Genomic DNA, 14,549 nt, shown 5'->3' on the forward strand with positions numbered 1-14,549 from the left:
TTAGTGAAGTGGCGTGTTAGAAAAAATCGCTACCTCTCTCAATAATAAACTGTTCCTGCGAATTTCTTTTTAAAAAACGTATCAAAATTCATTGTCTGCCCAATTAGGTCTGCCAGTGAGACTCCAAAACATCTCCTGTGCGTATTTTTTTATACATTAAACACAACCAAAGAAACCAACAAGCATGGAAATAAAATCGTGTTAGCATTTATTTAAATTCACAGTAGCCTGGATGCAGCAGAAAAATATTCTTTGGACTTAAGTTCGTTAACTTCACTGACAGATCGAAACGTCAAGTGCCAGTTAAATGTAAAATGATGACAATCATGGATAGCAGTAGGCTTATAGAAAAATGAAGGGTGTAAGCATTTGTACCTCCTGGGGGGGCGTGGGGAGGGGAGGGGGGGACAAACAACGAAAACATACCTTTATACAGCATCTTTTTATAGACGTGATATTGCAGAAATATCTCTCTCTGTTATTTTTTTAAACAATTTATGCTGGTATACTCTATACACTGGCCCTTTATTCGGTGAAATTATTGCATTGTAGGCTTGATTGAACCTCCCCTGTAACGAAACATCACTATAATACTCCTATAGAAGCCTACAGAGATCAGTCTGTTCCTGCAGGGACTCTGGACTCTTCCTAATTATTTCTTATGCTTCTGTCTTGGACCCATTGTTTGGCTGTTGTGTTTTAGTGGGTCAGCATTTAGTACTTTGTGGTATTTTATCAGCTGTGTCGCCATGAAATAATCCTGCTGGCAAGAGTTTTGCTGTGATATCTCTATGGAAAAACAAAGTGTATAGGATTACTATAGCTTCTTTTTCGTCAGGAGGCCGCTGTTACTTCTCGGAAAATCAATCGCTGTCTGATTTTTCGTCTTTCGACGTGATGGTGGCGTGATTGTACAGTCCCTGTGCCATCAGGTGCAAGGCCAGACTGTTTTTAGTGCCGCTGGCCTTCTTGATTTTGGCCCTCTTGTTCTGAAACCAGATCTTGATCTGGGACTCGTTCAGGCCCAGTTCCTGCGCCAGGTTCTGCCGCCTCTGCTCGGTCAGATACCGATTTGTCTGAAACTCCGATTTTAGTCTTTGCAGCTGTTCTGCTGTGAAGGCCGTCCGTGGTCGCTTGTCCTCTTTGCTGGTCGTTTTCTTCTTTGGTTTGCGAGATCTTGGCCCTGAAGTGTATGTGCATGTGTGGGGAACGGGGGGGGGGGGGGGGGGGGGGGTTTGGGGATGGAGGGGTCACACACAGAGACATTGGTTCGTCAGTTTCATGAATATGGGCAAAAATAAAACATCACCAGGCGAACTGCTCGATTAAAAACTTGTAAAATCTATCTTTATTTCATTATGGTTTTTAAAAATCATAGTTTCCAATTCAAATATTCCATAAACATACTAATCTGCTGCTTTTTCTAGGAAAATGAGCAATTATGTACCTAAAGGTGCTGCGTAAAGTTTATTTCTGTGAAAATTGCAGATTAAGAAACTTATTTTAATCTCCAAAATTTGATAATGAGTATCAATCATATTCTGCAATTATATTATCGTATTTAGAAGCTATTGTAGTCAGAAAAAAATCACACATTAGGTTTATCTGATACCCCAAAACATTTTGGATAAAAAAAACAAACAAAACAAAAAAAATCTAGAAGTGATTGTATAATGTTGGCACGTCCACCAGAGAAAACCTCCAAGAAGCAAAAACCTCCCCTCCCTCCCTGTTTCTAGCTCTCTTCTGTACTGCACACACATAAGCTACGTACGTATGTACACATCTCTCTCTCCCTGTCTCTCTCACACACACACACACACACACACACACACACACACACTAGTAGTAAGGAATTATTATCCAATAGGACAGTGGAAAACCTCAGTGACACATCTCAGTTGCAGGTGTTGCAGGTGAGCTGAGGAAATAAAAACCCTTAAAACACGTCTAATTTAGGCTTTTATTTTTTGTGAGCCACTTGAAAAGCTCTTCGGTGGATTAAACGTGAAGAGAATCTGAGCAGCACATTGGATCGCTACACATTCATTTTCTATCTGGATCGAGGCCTGTTTGTCTGAGCTTTGGGTTTCATGTTTGGTCCTCACCTCCAAACAAGAAAAAAACAAACAAACAAACATTAAAATCACATAATATAGGCTGAACTTCTTCCCTGACGAATCAGTCTGTTTTATTATTTTTTTAACAGCCCATATAAAAACTGTGCAGCTCTACAACTACTAGTAGTCGCCTGCGCCACTCTATACAGCGTTACATAATGCATGAGAACAAGTTGTACTCCACTTTTGATGGACACAACAACAACAAAATTCACTAGATATTAACCTTGCTGTGGGCTGGAAAGTTACAGCAGGTGTTTTCCTCCAAATGAAGATTAGAAATAATACGACAGAGCTCAGTGCCGGCCGGGATATAAGCTTCATGAGCCACTGGGAGCGTCCATTGTGAACACATTCATTTTTAATTCATCTAAAACACAACTCGTCTATCGCTGCCGAGGAGCAAAAACAGCCATGACAAGCGAACCAAATATTATTGAGCAGATTGTCTGTCAGACAGGGAGCCTGTCAACGCGCTTCTGTTTACTACAGCCTGCATGTAGGACCCAGTATGAGCCACCATTCATAACCCAGGGAGCGTTTACGCGGAGGAAATGGTTTCATTTTCCAATTTGGTTAAAATCTAAATATATATATATATTTGTGTGTATATATATTTTACAAAGTCTTCCTGTTGTAATAGAAATATTTCTTCTTTCACGTTCGCATGCAAAACTCTCATGAAAAAGCCATTTCAAAAATATATTTCTCTTCCTGCATTGCAAAAAGATACGCTGTGCATGCAGTCGATCTCTGCATTTGTGTTTTGTCTTCAGTGATATTTCTGTATTTCTTTTTGTCGGATGGGTTTATTTTTGCTTTATTCTCGCTACGCGGTGCGCTGCACGGTTCGCTCCAGCCTGCTCGGCAGAAGTCGGTCAAGCCATCCGGGGTCAGTGTTACGGGGTATTTCAGGTTACACAGAACACGGTAGAGTAAAAGGCATGCACGGTGCCACCAACCTGAAGAAGGCCTGTCCGAGTATCTGGTGCAGTAGACCCAGGCTGGCCACAGCATGGGCTGAGACATGGCCTGGTTTGAGCTGGCTTGGGAACTGTCTGAGTCTGAGCTTAGGCACTGGTCTCCGTTCTCCCCGCGGGGTTTCAGGGGCTCCTCGTCGGCTATAGCGGGCTTCTTCGCCGCGGTAACCGTGTGCGGGGTGGAGGTCCCCTCCGCCGGCACCGTGCTCCCCACCGGCTCGGTCTGAGGGGCGGCGGGGCTGCTGTGGCTCTCCCGCGATGCCAAGCTGCTCTCTTCGCGGTTTGCGCCCCCGTCCTTTCTCTTGCCGAAATCCGGCCGCAGGATGTTGTCGATGAAGAAATTGGTGACCCGGTGAGGGATCTGCAGGTTCCCCGGAGCCTGCAGCAGGGGAAGGATGGCTCTGTTGGATTCATCCGCCGACTCCTGCCGCTCCACCACGTCTCTGTTGCCGTGATCATTTTCTTCCATACTGATTCACTTTCCCCGCTTTACTCTCTTTAACCCCTTTATCGCTCTCTCCGCTGCAATAAAATTTCACAAAGAACTTCAGGGAAATTAAACGAATAAAAAAAAAACTGCACGCGTGAAATAAAAAAAAAAACAAAACAAAACTCAAATACTAGTGAGTGCCTTGGACACCATGCAAAGCCTTGCGACAGTGTCCTCTGAGAAAAGCATACTTTTTGACATATATTCCCTCAATCTCGGGTTACAACTGACACCGCAGAGCTAAAACATGTGCCATTTGCGCACCGTCCAATTTAGAGTTATCCGATTTGAGTGCGCTCAGTAATGCCTACACCTAAACTAAACTAAGGGTAAATAAAGAGGCTCCTAAACTGATGCTCTAATACTCTCACTCTGGAGTTTTGTTCTTATTTTCAATACGAGCCCCCCGAGTGACGTTTTCCCACCGTCCTCCCAGACACGTGCCTTGGACCAATGGGGTGGCAGAAACCAGGCCACGTGACGCAGACTCCAGCGCAGTCCACAAACGCCCATCCTCGCTTTGGTAAAGGGAAAGAGTCCTGGACTAACGGAGACGAAATCTAATTTAAATCCCGTGCATGCCCTCGGATATTCAAAATAATTCACCTGTGTTAATGAACATGCAACTTCATTTACTGCAGTTTAAGTTTGCAAAGGAAAAACGCGGTGCACACCGGCTGATTTGTCCGTAAATATAAAAACAAAGGCAGATGTCAAAGTGGGTTGCGGGGACCCCCGGGGTTCCTTGCTTCCACGGCAGAGAGGGACCCCCAAGAAAACGGGGAATAGGACATTTTCACTTTACTTTTGTTCGCTGTAACATATTTTAGTTTGGAAGACGCTTCATGCTAGGCACTTTCAGAAACCCTGTACATCTGAATTTTTGCACCAATAAAAGGAAAAAATCTGCATATGAAGCCAGATTATACCCAACCCTAAAATAGAGCAAAATGGCCTCGTGTGGGTGTATCTGGGGAGCCGTGACGTGGAAATCTTTAAGACAACGTGATAAAATAGAGGAATATGCACCAGTGAGAAGATCAGTTTGAGATGAAAATCTCCCTGAATATGGATGCATTAAAGGTTATTCCAACACCTGTGAGGTCAAACGGACTGGGAGGGACTCGAAGTCAGTGTGCTGGCCAAGGTTGAAGGCGGACAGAAATGCTGAATGTCTTGTACTCACGTTTTGAGCTGAGGCTGGACTAACGTGACTTTTCAAAAAAAAAAGGGTTAAAAAAAAAAAGTTGATCACCAAAACTGATTTCTTGTATGTTTTAAGCCCACAGCGACAACAAGACTTTCCTGTTTTATATCATGATATACAATCTCTCTGATTTACAGGATGGTCCAATGTGTCGTGTCGCTTCACTGCTGACAACAACACGCACTAAACGTGAAACGCGACAGTCCAAGACGCGTCCGTGCGCAGAACAAACGCACAGCTGATGTGTGCTGAGTATTTTTGAAGCTCTCTTGTTCTCCTGTCGTGACCCTGCGGTCGACCAAGAACTGGGTCCATATCCCTTTAAAAGAAATCAGTGATGCAAACAAACTGTTTTGTGCTCGCTGCTCCGGATACTGAGTCGCGCCAAAGACAAAACTTTGAGCAACTTTCGCTGACCAGACTAAGTTTGTTTCTGCCCTCATAACGCCACCGGGCTGCAGGGACGGCTCAGCCGGCTCTCCGCTGTAGTCTGAACCGGGGCCGTGTGTAAAAAGGCACACACACACACACACACACACACATTCACACACTCACACACACACACACTGGGGCTTCGAGGAGGAGCAGCGAGGCTGAGCAGCCTTTGAACAATTCGGTTAGAAAGTCAGATCCCTTTTTTATTATTATTATTATTATTATTATTATTATTATTATTATGACTACAAGCTTGCACCGTATTTTCCTGCAGCTGCCTGTAAGTGGGAATAACTGATCCAAATGTTTCAAATTAATGCTCATTCAGAGCACATTTTGTTGTAGCCTACAATGTGATTATTTGTGCATCAGTGGCCAATCAGCCGTTATGACATGGATAGGCTGGTGGTTTCTTGGATCTGTGCATACTTGCTATAAAGGTTGAGGTTTCTGGACAATGTGGCGGTTGGTTTTGTGGCCCACAACCATTGTTTTTAATTTGTGTTCGTGGCTGGATAAACCCTGTAATTTAAGTTCAAGTCTTAGCAAGGTTTTGTCCTGCGGGGGAGGGGGGGGGGAATCACATCCTTGACTTTTCACCACTTAAATATAGGCTTTGTGCAAATTGCAAAGCAATTATTGTGGAAGTATTATTACCTAAAATATTTGTTTGGAGTTAATCTGGATTTGTGCTCAAACGCGTCTGGACAGCTCTAACGCCTGCACATCTCTGGTTTCTGGTGGATCTTTTTATTTTTTCAATTAAAAGTGAATTACTACCGTCTGATAACGTTGCCTCATCCCAAATCTACCTGAGCGACCCCCCCCCCCCCCCCCCCCACCTCCACCTCTCAGATCCCTTCTGCCCCCCCCCCCAACCCCAACCCCAACCACAAAGAGCCCATCCAGGCTCTCTGGTCGGCTGCTGAAGTGAAAGTTGGGAGTGAAAGATGTAATTAGACAGGCCACTCTCATGCTGCGATTGTTTCTCACTTGTGAGGGGAAGCGCAGATTAATGTTGAGCGCTAAATAAGCAGCAGACAATGGAGGCACAGACAGGCCGCTACCGCCTGGGCTTGGCCTCTAACCTCCCAGCAAAACAGGGCTGTCTGGAGGAAATGACACCTTCTGCTTCTGCATTATAATAAGAGCGTGTGCGCACTGAAAAAAAAAAAAAAAAAATCCACAACAACTAGTCTGTAATTGGGCCTCAAAATGTTAAATCTCCGTTAAAAAGTCACATATTTGTCACTTTGTCTCACTAGTTTCCGTTTTCAAGCGGCGTTTTCGAACCGAAACTTGTGTAAAGAGAATAAATACGCAGACGAATGAGTCCTGTTGAGCACAAAAACTACACACACAAAATAAATAAATAAATAAATCTGTAAGGTGAAACATTAAGGCATATCAGCCTGCTGCAGTCTTTACAAGCAAAAACTGGCTATCCAGCTTCAAAACTAGCTAGTTTGCAGTGGATACTACACAAGCACATAATCCCCACTGTTGTGGGGTTTTTCACTCACTATTGTCTTCACTTTGGACCGGCTCGTTTTGGTTTGTGGTGATGAAAAGCCAAAAATAAGTACCGTATCCTGTCTAAGTAGAAAGGCTCATCCCTGTCCTCAGTGTCGTTGCTTTACTTACTGACAATTTCTCTGCTTTGACACACGAGTGAGACTGAGACTGTGCGCTTTACTTTTCTGGGCGTGAATGAAAACACATTTCCTGGTCCATTAAGGGTTAAAATATTGTGGTGGTATGGCATCATTAACACATTACCGTACAGCTGATTTAAGTGTTTTTGTATTATTTCAGCTGAGAGTCATATTAAGCTTTATGCCTTATTGTTTTGTTACATTTGCTGTGTACTCGTGTGTTGTTGTGCTCTATAGTGGTTATTAGGTGTTGGAGATAATAAAGCTCCTCCATTTTTAGTCTTTAGACTGTTCCGTCCTTCGTTTTTATTTATTTTTTTATTTTTTTCCATGATTCATTTGCACAGAAAAACATTATTTTAAAATGAAGCTTTTGTGGTTTCAGCTCCAATGTTTTTATTTGTCTGTACCCAGGCCTGTGCTCCTCTGACACGGGGAAACTCGCATATGAGTCAAATATAAATTTTTCATTTTTCTAGCTTGTGACATTGTGAAAAGCTGTCCAAATAACCAGCAAAGTGTATCAAACAGGCCACGCAGCCTTGTATTATGTGCGTGCGTATAGGCCTGTTTTTTGTTGTGTGTACATTATGCATTTTGGCAAAAACTGCCCAGATTAGACTGTTTGTGCAAAGAAATTACAAGGAAAAAAAAAATCTGCAGACTCGGAGGTGTCTGATCTTCCATCATTTCACACTTGGAGCTCAAACGCACACTTCGTATTCAGGTATTATTTGTTTTAGTTGGTTAAACAGGACTCATGTCATCTCATAAGCTCCGTCAGATCACTGAGCGATGATGGGAACTTTTAGAAAAATCTTGTTTTAAACTGAAGTTTCGCCGAGGTAGGATTATCTAATCAATATGCATTATTTCTATTTAATATTTTTGAAAGTCTAGCAACATTGAGAGTACCGCTTTATGGTTAAAGCATAGGCTGAATAAAATTATTATTGGCCACAAATATATTCAGTTCTTGTTCAAGGGAGCAGCAAATATTGATTATTGCACCAGTCATGTCTCTCAGATTTCGCCAAATCGCCAAACAGGCGAATACTTCAGTTTTCTCCTCTCTGTTCTCCCGTTTGCTTTAAAAAGCACTGGAGCATCTCTGTAGCTTTGCAGGAAAAGGGTTAATATCCTCTGTTTCTGCCCTCTTTTTTACAATTCAAGGCTACCATCGGAGCGCCTGAATCTGTATCTATGCAGCCTATAAATCCAGCAACTGGGTCTATTTCATATTCACTTATAGTTTAACACCCCCCCCCCCTTCTCACGTACACGCACTCACTCCCCCCCCCCCCCCCCCCACTACTATAATAAATCGTACGCATTGTGCGCATGTGCCCTGTCCTTGAGTTCCTATAACCTTTTTTTTCCTCTGTATTTTGCTTGGTAGGATTGTCTTACACGTCACCAGCACTCACTACTATGGAGTACTACAAAAGGTGACGCTCAGAAGGAGGATTTGTGAATGGACGCCGTGATGTGTGCCAGCTCACAGATCAGAGGGCGGTGGGACCTCTGCAGATGCACCCTGAGCCCCAGCACCCCCTTCCCTCCCGCCCTAAGATATCAGCTCTGTCACCATGCAGGGGTCGGACCAAATCCTCCGGCTTCCTGTGCCTTTCAAACACTGAAAGCACGTCTCTCCTATTTGATGATCCTGTATGAATTTCTCTTTCTTTTGTTACGTTTTTGTTTTTTTTGGGCGGGGGGGGGGGGGGGGGCTGGAAGCGCACTGCCTTCCTGTTTTCCATCCCGGGTCAGCCAACAGCATGGCAGCCGAGTTAGACAAAGATTGTGGAAAAAAATCAATCAGTCCAGAATTAAGAGTCATCGAAAATTCATTGAAGGATTTGAGGAGGGAATTTCACCTGTTCCCAATGCCTCTTTCTCTGCCAGGATTTTTTTTTTTCTTGTCCGGGGGATTGTTTCCAAACATGGTAGACATATGTGAATGAAGAAATTTGGTTTAAAAACCACTGCATTTATAATGTTTGTATATTTTTGGGTTAACCTCCGGCTGTTTTTGTTTTTATTATTATTATTTATTCCAAAAGTAGTTATCAACCTGACAAAACCTGACAAAACCTGACAAAAAGTATTTCCATCCCATTTATTTATTATTATTTATCCATCATGCAGATGATGTCTATATAATTCGTCCGTGGTGGAAATGTGTTTACAGAGAAATCCTGTGCAGTCGCAGCAGACTTTGAGGCCGCAGAATCTCCTGGCTTCAGCCCTTTATAGGTTTTAATAACTCTTAATCCGTCTGATCGCTCTGGCGTAGATAAGTCTCATTTGAATTGGGATTGTTCTTAAAGAGAAGAAGTCTCAAACAGAGCTTAGCACAAACAAGTGCACCACCCTCAGCGCAATTAAGGCCTCAGATAAATTACACGAAGCCTAATTGAATGCAGTTGAGTTGCAGTCAGCAAACTCCTGAATGCTCCACTAATATGAGAAAAACGTTCAATTGAACTGCTCACTTTTCGGAAGAGCAGTGCTATTTATTTAGTCTCAAAGTAAAATTTCTTGCATGAAGAAGGAGAAGCACATCCGTATGTTTGGAAAGAAAGCTTGTTTACAAAAAAAAGAAAAAGAAAGCTTTCTAAGTGACTAAACTAAGTGGAGCTAAGTTTCTGCAGCCATGCTTTATGTTTGGATGTGTGGCAAACAAAAACTAAAAGCAGAATAGAAAAATCAAGTCAATTTGTCACAGATGTCTGGTCTCAGAAAATAAAGTGTAAATTCAGTTCATGATTAGTGAATAAATCCTTACTATGAGCTGTGTGCGGTCAGTTTGTGGAGTTTTTCGGTCCTTTAAAGCTCCATCATGGCAGCTTTAAACCGCCTGACTGACTGACTGACTGAAAATAACAACAAATTCATATGACTAATTATTTGTCCTGTATGGAACTAATGCTAAAATTGTGAAAACAACTCCAACAGTAATCCGTAAATCGAGTGACTCTAACATTTTTATTTTCTTTTGAAATGAAAAAATATATGGCTGGATTAAAGCTAGGCCTCTGTTGATTTACTTAGATCCCAAAGTGGAGATGAGGGGGGTGGAAACAGGATTCAGATTACTGAGTGGGGGGGGGGGGCTGTGTGTTTCTCTACGACTTCTCATAGAACTTGCTCTCATTTCAAAGTAAGAGTCAGTAATGGATTTCTTCTTTAATTGTGTTGAAGTTGGTCCGCAGGAGGAGCAGGGGACCCGTGTTGCCTTCACGGTACTGAGCTGTGTCAGGACGGCAGACCTCTGCAGCCCCCCTGGTCTTCCAGCTGTTCCCATGTCGGGACGTCTTAACTTGTGACAGCAAAGAATGAACTACACGTGGTGGCTATTTCCGTAAGGTTAATGGGTTTACATTCTCAGTCATACAGAACAAATAGGCTAGCATGCAACATGGGGGGTGGGGTATCTGGAGGGGGGCATTTATGAATGAAAATTTAAACAGACCTCAAAGAAAAGCCAGGGGAGTATAAAAGAGTCCACAGTCTACCTGGTGTTCACTAACACCCCCCCCCCCCCAAAAAAAAAAACATATATATATATACACACACACCCTTATTCAGATCACATCAACCCGGAGGCCCTTAAAAAGTTTTTTGGTCCTTTTTTTTTTTTTTAGGTAGTGGGGGGCAAGATGCTTCACAGGGTTTGGATCGTCCACATGCCCCCCTGCACCTGTCTCACGTTTTCTGAGGAGTGGGGAACAAGTGGAAAGGCAGACAGGTTGCTGCAGGTTTCTAAATGTCCGCTCAGGTCATCCGAAGTGCGGGTTAAACCGGATTAGTGGAGTAAATACGTTTTCTAGTCCTTATTCAGCTTCAATAAAGTGCTCAAAATATCAAATCAGCAAGGCAGACGGCGTGAAAACCTCATGCACGCAGGTCAAAAGTTACATAATTAATGAAATCGGTCAAAAAATCCAAGCTATTTTCTCTCTCCGGAGTTTTTTTTTTTTTTTTTCAGTTTGGAATTTGTTCCAAAAGCGAGAAACCATTTGTGCTATGTCTCCGGGTCCAGCTTGCAGCTTTAATTATAGTGGGAAGAGGTCAGTCATATGCGGCCATCCGACCCCTCTCCCTGTGTGGCATCGCGCCCTGCGCCGTTTAACTCGCCAAAATAGTGCTGGACCCCCCCAGCAGAAAGGGCCATGTGCGACGCAGTCCCTTTCACCTCCCTGTGCTGTGCACCTGAGTTGTTTTTACCCCCCAGCCGCGAATATGTTGTGAATTTGTCGCTTATCAGAGGAGGGGGAGTGGGGGGGGGGGGGGCGAGCTGTCAAAGGCCATTTTAGGAGCACTAACTTTCCCAGATGGTTTAAGCCTGCCAACTTTGTGCATCTCTCAGCAGAGAGGTGAATAGGCTGCGTGCCTGTTGCTTCCCAGAAATGTCTCTTACGCCTACTAATGAAGACTAATTAAAACATGACAAACATCGACCTTTAGTGCATCCTAAGTAGAACTGCAGGCATGATTTGGGTTATTCATTCTATTATGAATATAGGCCACGCTAACAAAGTGTGTAGTCCATGAACGTTGATGTATAGACTTCAGAGCTGTGATTTCAGGTTTGTTCAGCAGGCTTAGTTTTTGGTGTGATACATAAACAGAATGACTGAATCATTATTTTTCATGTTTCATGTTTAGCTAAATATGTGTTTCCAATATTAAAAGCCGGAACCCAAATCCTCCAAATAAAATTTACCTTAAGATCAGTCAGTAAATGATCTGAATCGAGACTGAAAGAAAAGTCAACTCATATAAGAAACTGAAGGATGAATATGAATATTGACTTGTGGCTTACACTGAGAGCCTGCTCCCTGTTTTTGAGTTGCTACAATCTGCAGATTTTTTTGTTGTCTCCCTCGCAGGATTATATGTTGATGCAATGGAAATGCTCACCTTGATTTATTCCATTACCTTTTATTCACTTGTTGTTATTATTACCCTGGCCGATTTACAGAGTCTGATCTGGGCTGTAAGATGCACTGGATGTGTTTAATTTACACTGGGAAGGATTTGTTTGGATGGCATGCATAATGTGCCATCACCTGAGGTTTATGCTGTCATTTTATTATTGTCCTGCAGAAGAAGAAGAGGAATCGACAGGAATGGCACACAAGGCTGAGCATGCTGACTGAACTGATAAATCCCATTGAGGCATGCACTGTTGTTTACACTGTTAAAGATGGTGCCTTCCCTTGTGTTTTTATGTAGATGTTTTGTTTCCATCCTGGTGAGTCCCGTGATGTTAATCTACAGCACCAGAGGATTGACCATGAAGGGGGAGAAAAAAAATATTGCCAGAATCACAGGTACTTAGATGAATAAATGAAGAAAGGGTGTGAGTGGATCGTTTCACCCTCAGATAGGACTACGTGGAGGAGGCGGGGAACAGCCTGAAACTGCCATTTAAATGGGATCTGAGAGGTAATTTGAACTAAAATGGAGTCCACTTCTGAGCCACTCAGTCAGCCCCCATGGCATCCACTGGCAATTCATTATTCCTGGCCAGCACAGGGAGAGGCAACGAGTGAGGGCAGAGGACAGGAGTGGACCCAGCTCTGGTGTAATGAAGACTCAGTAGACCTAAACGACACACACATGCACGCACACACACAATCTTTCATTATATATCACAGAGAGCAGGACATTAATGCCACTGAAGACCTTTTGGCAGAGAAATAAGAGTGTGCAACGATTTTCTCCACACTCAATCCATTTCATTGACCTTTTCTATCATGCATGTGACTCTGCCTGCTCACTGCAGTCTAAGATAAATATTCCAAGAATAATATTCTTGCCACTGTTTAATAAATTATCTGCCTGAATCTGAATTTTCATGTTCATCAGTGGTTTTTAAGAAGCCTTTGAAAAAGTATGCACTTTTAACAAACATTTACTGATATATGATTTTGCTAGTGCTCTCCTTTCGTATGAAAAATGTACACAGGCTACCTTAATATCTATTTTACACAATTTAGATCAATACAATTCATCATATTTATGTGTGTGTCCTCTAAAGACTCTGGAGACCAATGCTGTCAGAATGTATTTTAATTAGTTTGGGGGGCTCTTTATGCCTTTATTTCAGTTAGGAAGGGCAAGAGACAGGAGAACGATCTAAAGCGAAGGTCCCGGATGGGAATCAATCTTGGGATGCTGCAATAATGTGCCATGTGCACCAACCACTCACCAACCCACACCACCTTATACTGTCAAATTTTGAAAAAGTAGTTGTATGATTAGATTAAAACTGCACTGGAAGATCAGGTGCTGCAGGACGTTGGCGTTCCTCAGCTCTCCACTAGGGGTCCATAGATGTCATGGCACTAAAGTCCAGACAAGCTCAGAGGATAAATACTGTCATCTGGTGGCAACAAAAGCCATCACCGCAAAGACTGCACAGTAATCTCACGCCATACTGCAAGATCTAGACCTGCAAAACAAGTGTCGTCATCTTCTCATGTACCTGCTCTTCCTCATGTCTCCCCGTCTTACCTTTATTAATCTATTTTACTTCTAAACATGAAAACAAGCTGTGTAGGTTCAATTCGATCAAGGCCAGGGTCACGTGGGTCAAGGTGGCTGAGAGATATGAAATGCTTGGGATAGGAAGTCAACCATAGAGAGTTGTGTTCAGAAGGCGACATCCAGGACGGGACCAGGAACAGCCGAGTTGAGCTCTATCATGCCAGTAAAACTACCAGCAAACAATGGAAACATTTTTATAAGAGAGCAAACGTCCTCCATTCAAAATGTTATTCAATCAAAGGTAAAGTATATATGAGCAGCTGTGAGGACATGGTAGAAAAGCAGAGCTCAAACATTATTTCAAATGGCCCATCTGAGAAGTTTGGAGGTGGAATCTCTAAATTCATAGGTTTCTCAGACGCGAAAGGAAAGCCCATTAAAGATCAAGAAAGCTGAAAAGTCAAAAATCTCACTTTCATTCTTGCATGAAATGCTTTGTGTTTTTCACTCAGATGTTTGTTTATTATGAGTCATCTGAATAGTTACTATCAAACCGCACTTATTAAATCAATAGTGCAATAAGAAGGACAATGAAATACCTCAACTATTTTAAAATTGTGAATCAGTACAATGGGAAAGCAAATAAATGTACTTAGCTACTTTCCACCACGACTCAACTGTGAAATAATGTAACATAGTAATATATGGCAGTATTGAGTATAGTATTATAAATATTTGTTCCCCATACAAATCAACAATTGTATTGATTAGCATAAAGATATTACTTCTTCATGCTAAAATTTCAAATTCGAGCAGGAAGTATATCTAAATGGGTCAGATCAAAGGCAACTGAAGAGGAGATATATTTTTCAAACAAAGAACCTACAGTATCCTGGTGTACAATTATATTTCATCTTATTACAGCATTTTTCTTTAACATCTATATCGTCCATTCCATATTCTTTTGACACGATGCATCTTTATATACATTACGGATACAAACCAGTCTATACATGCATATTAATTGCATTATTCTGTATCTGTAGCCACTGTGATGTGGATAATCTGAGAAGTGTAGCACTGGTTTCATTCATGCATTTATGCACACTGATTAGAGGAATGCACCGCAGAGCTCTGTTATCTTTATATTTATTTATTGCGTTT

General features: G+C 42.3%; 1 protein-coding gene across 1 annotated transcript; it reads right to left on the reverse strand.

Annotated features, from left to right (window-relative positions):
- Positions 1–863: 863 nt before the first annotated feature.
- On the reverse strand, positions 864–3,569 carry en2a (engrailed homeobox 2a). The gene is made up of 2 exons (XM_029529475.1): positions 3,083–3,569; positions 864–1,183 (listed from the first exon to the last, which is right to left on the reverse strand). Exons 1-2 carry the CDS (start codon positions 3,567–3,569, stop codon positions 864–866), a joined length of 807 nt encoding a protein of 268 aa, XP_029385335.1.
- Between the last annotated feature and the right edge of the window lie 10,980 nt (positions 3,570–14,549).

Source organism: Echeneis naucrates, chromosome 20 (genome assembly GCF_900963305.1).
Source record: "Echeneis naucrates chromosome 20, fEcheNa1.1, whole genome shotgun sequence".
Lineage (NCBI taxonomy): Eukaryota > Metazoa > Chordata > Actinopteri > Carangiformes > Echeneidae > Echeneis > Echeneis naucrates.

Coding starts and splice junctions, on each gene's coding strand:
- en2a (XM_029529475.1), bottom strand. CDS start 3,569: ATGGAAGAAAATGATCACGGCAACAGAGACGTGGTGGAGCGGCAGGAG. Junction 1,184..3,082: donor CTCGGACAGGCCTTCTTCAG/GTTGGTGGCACC, acceptor CATACACTTCAG/GGCCAAGATCTCGCAAACCA.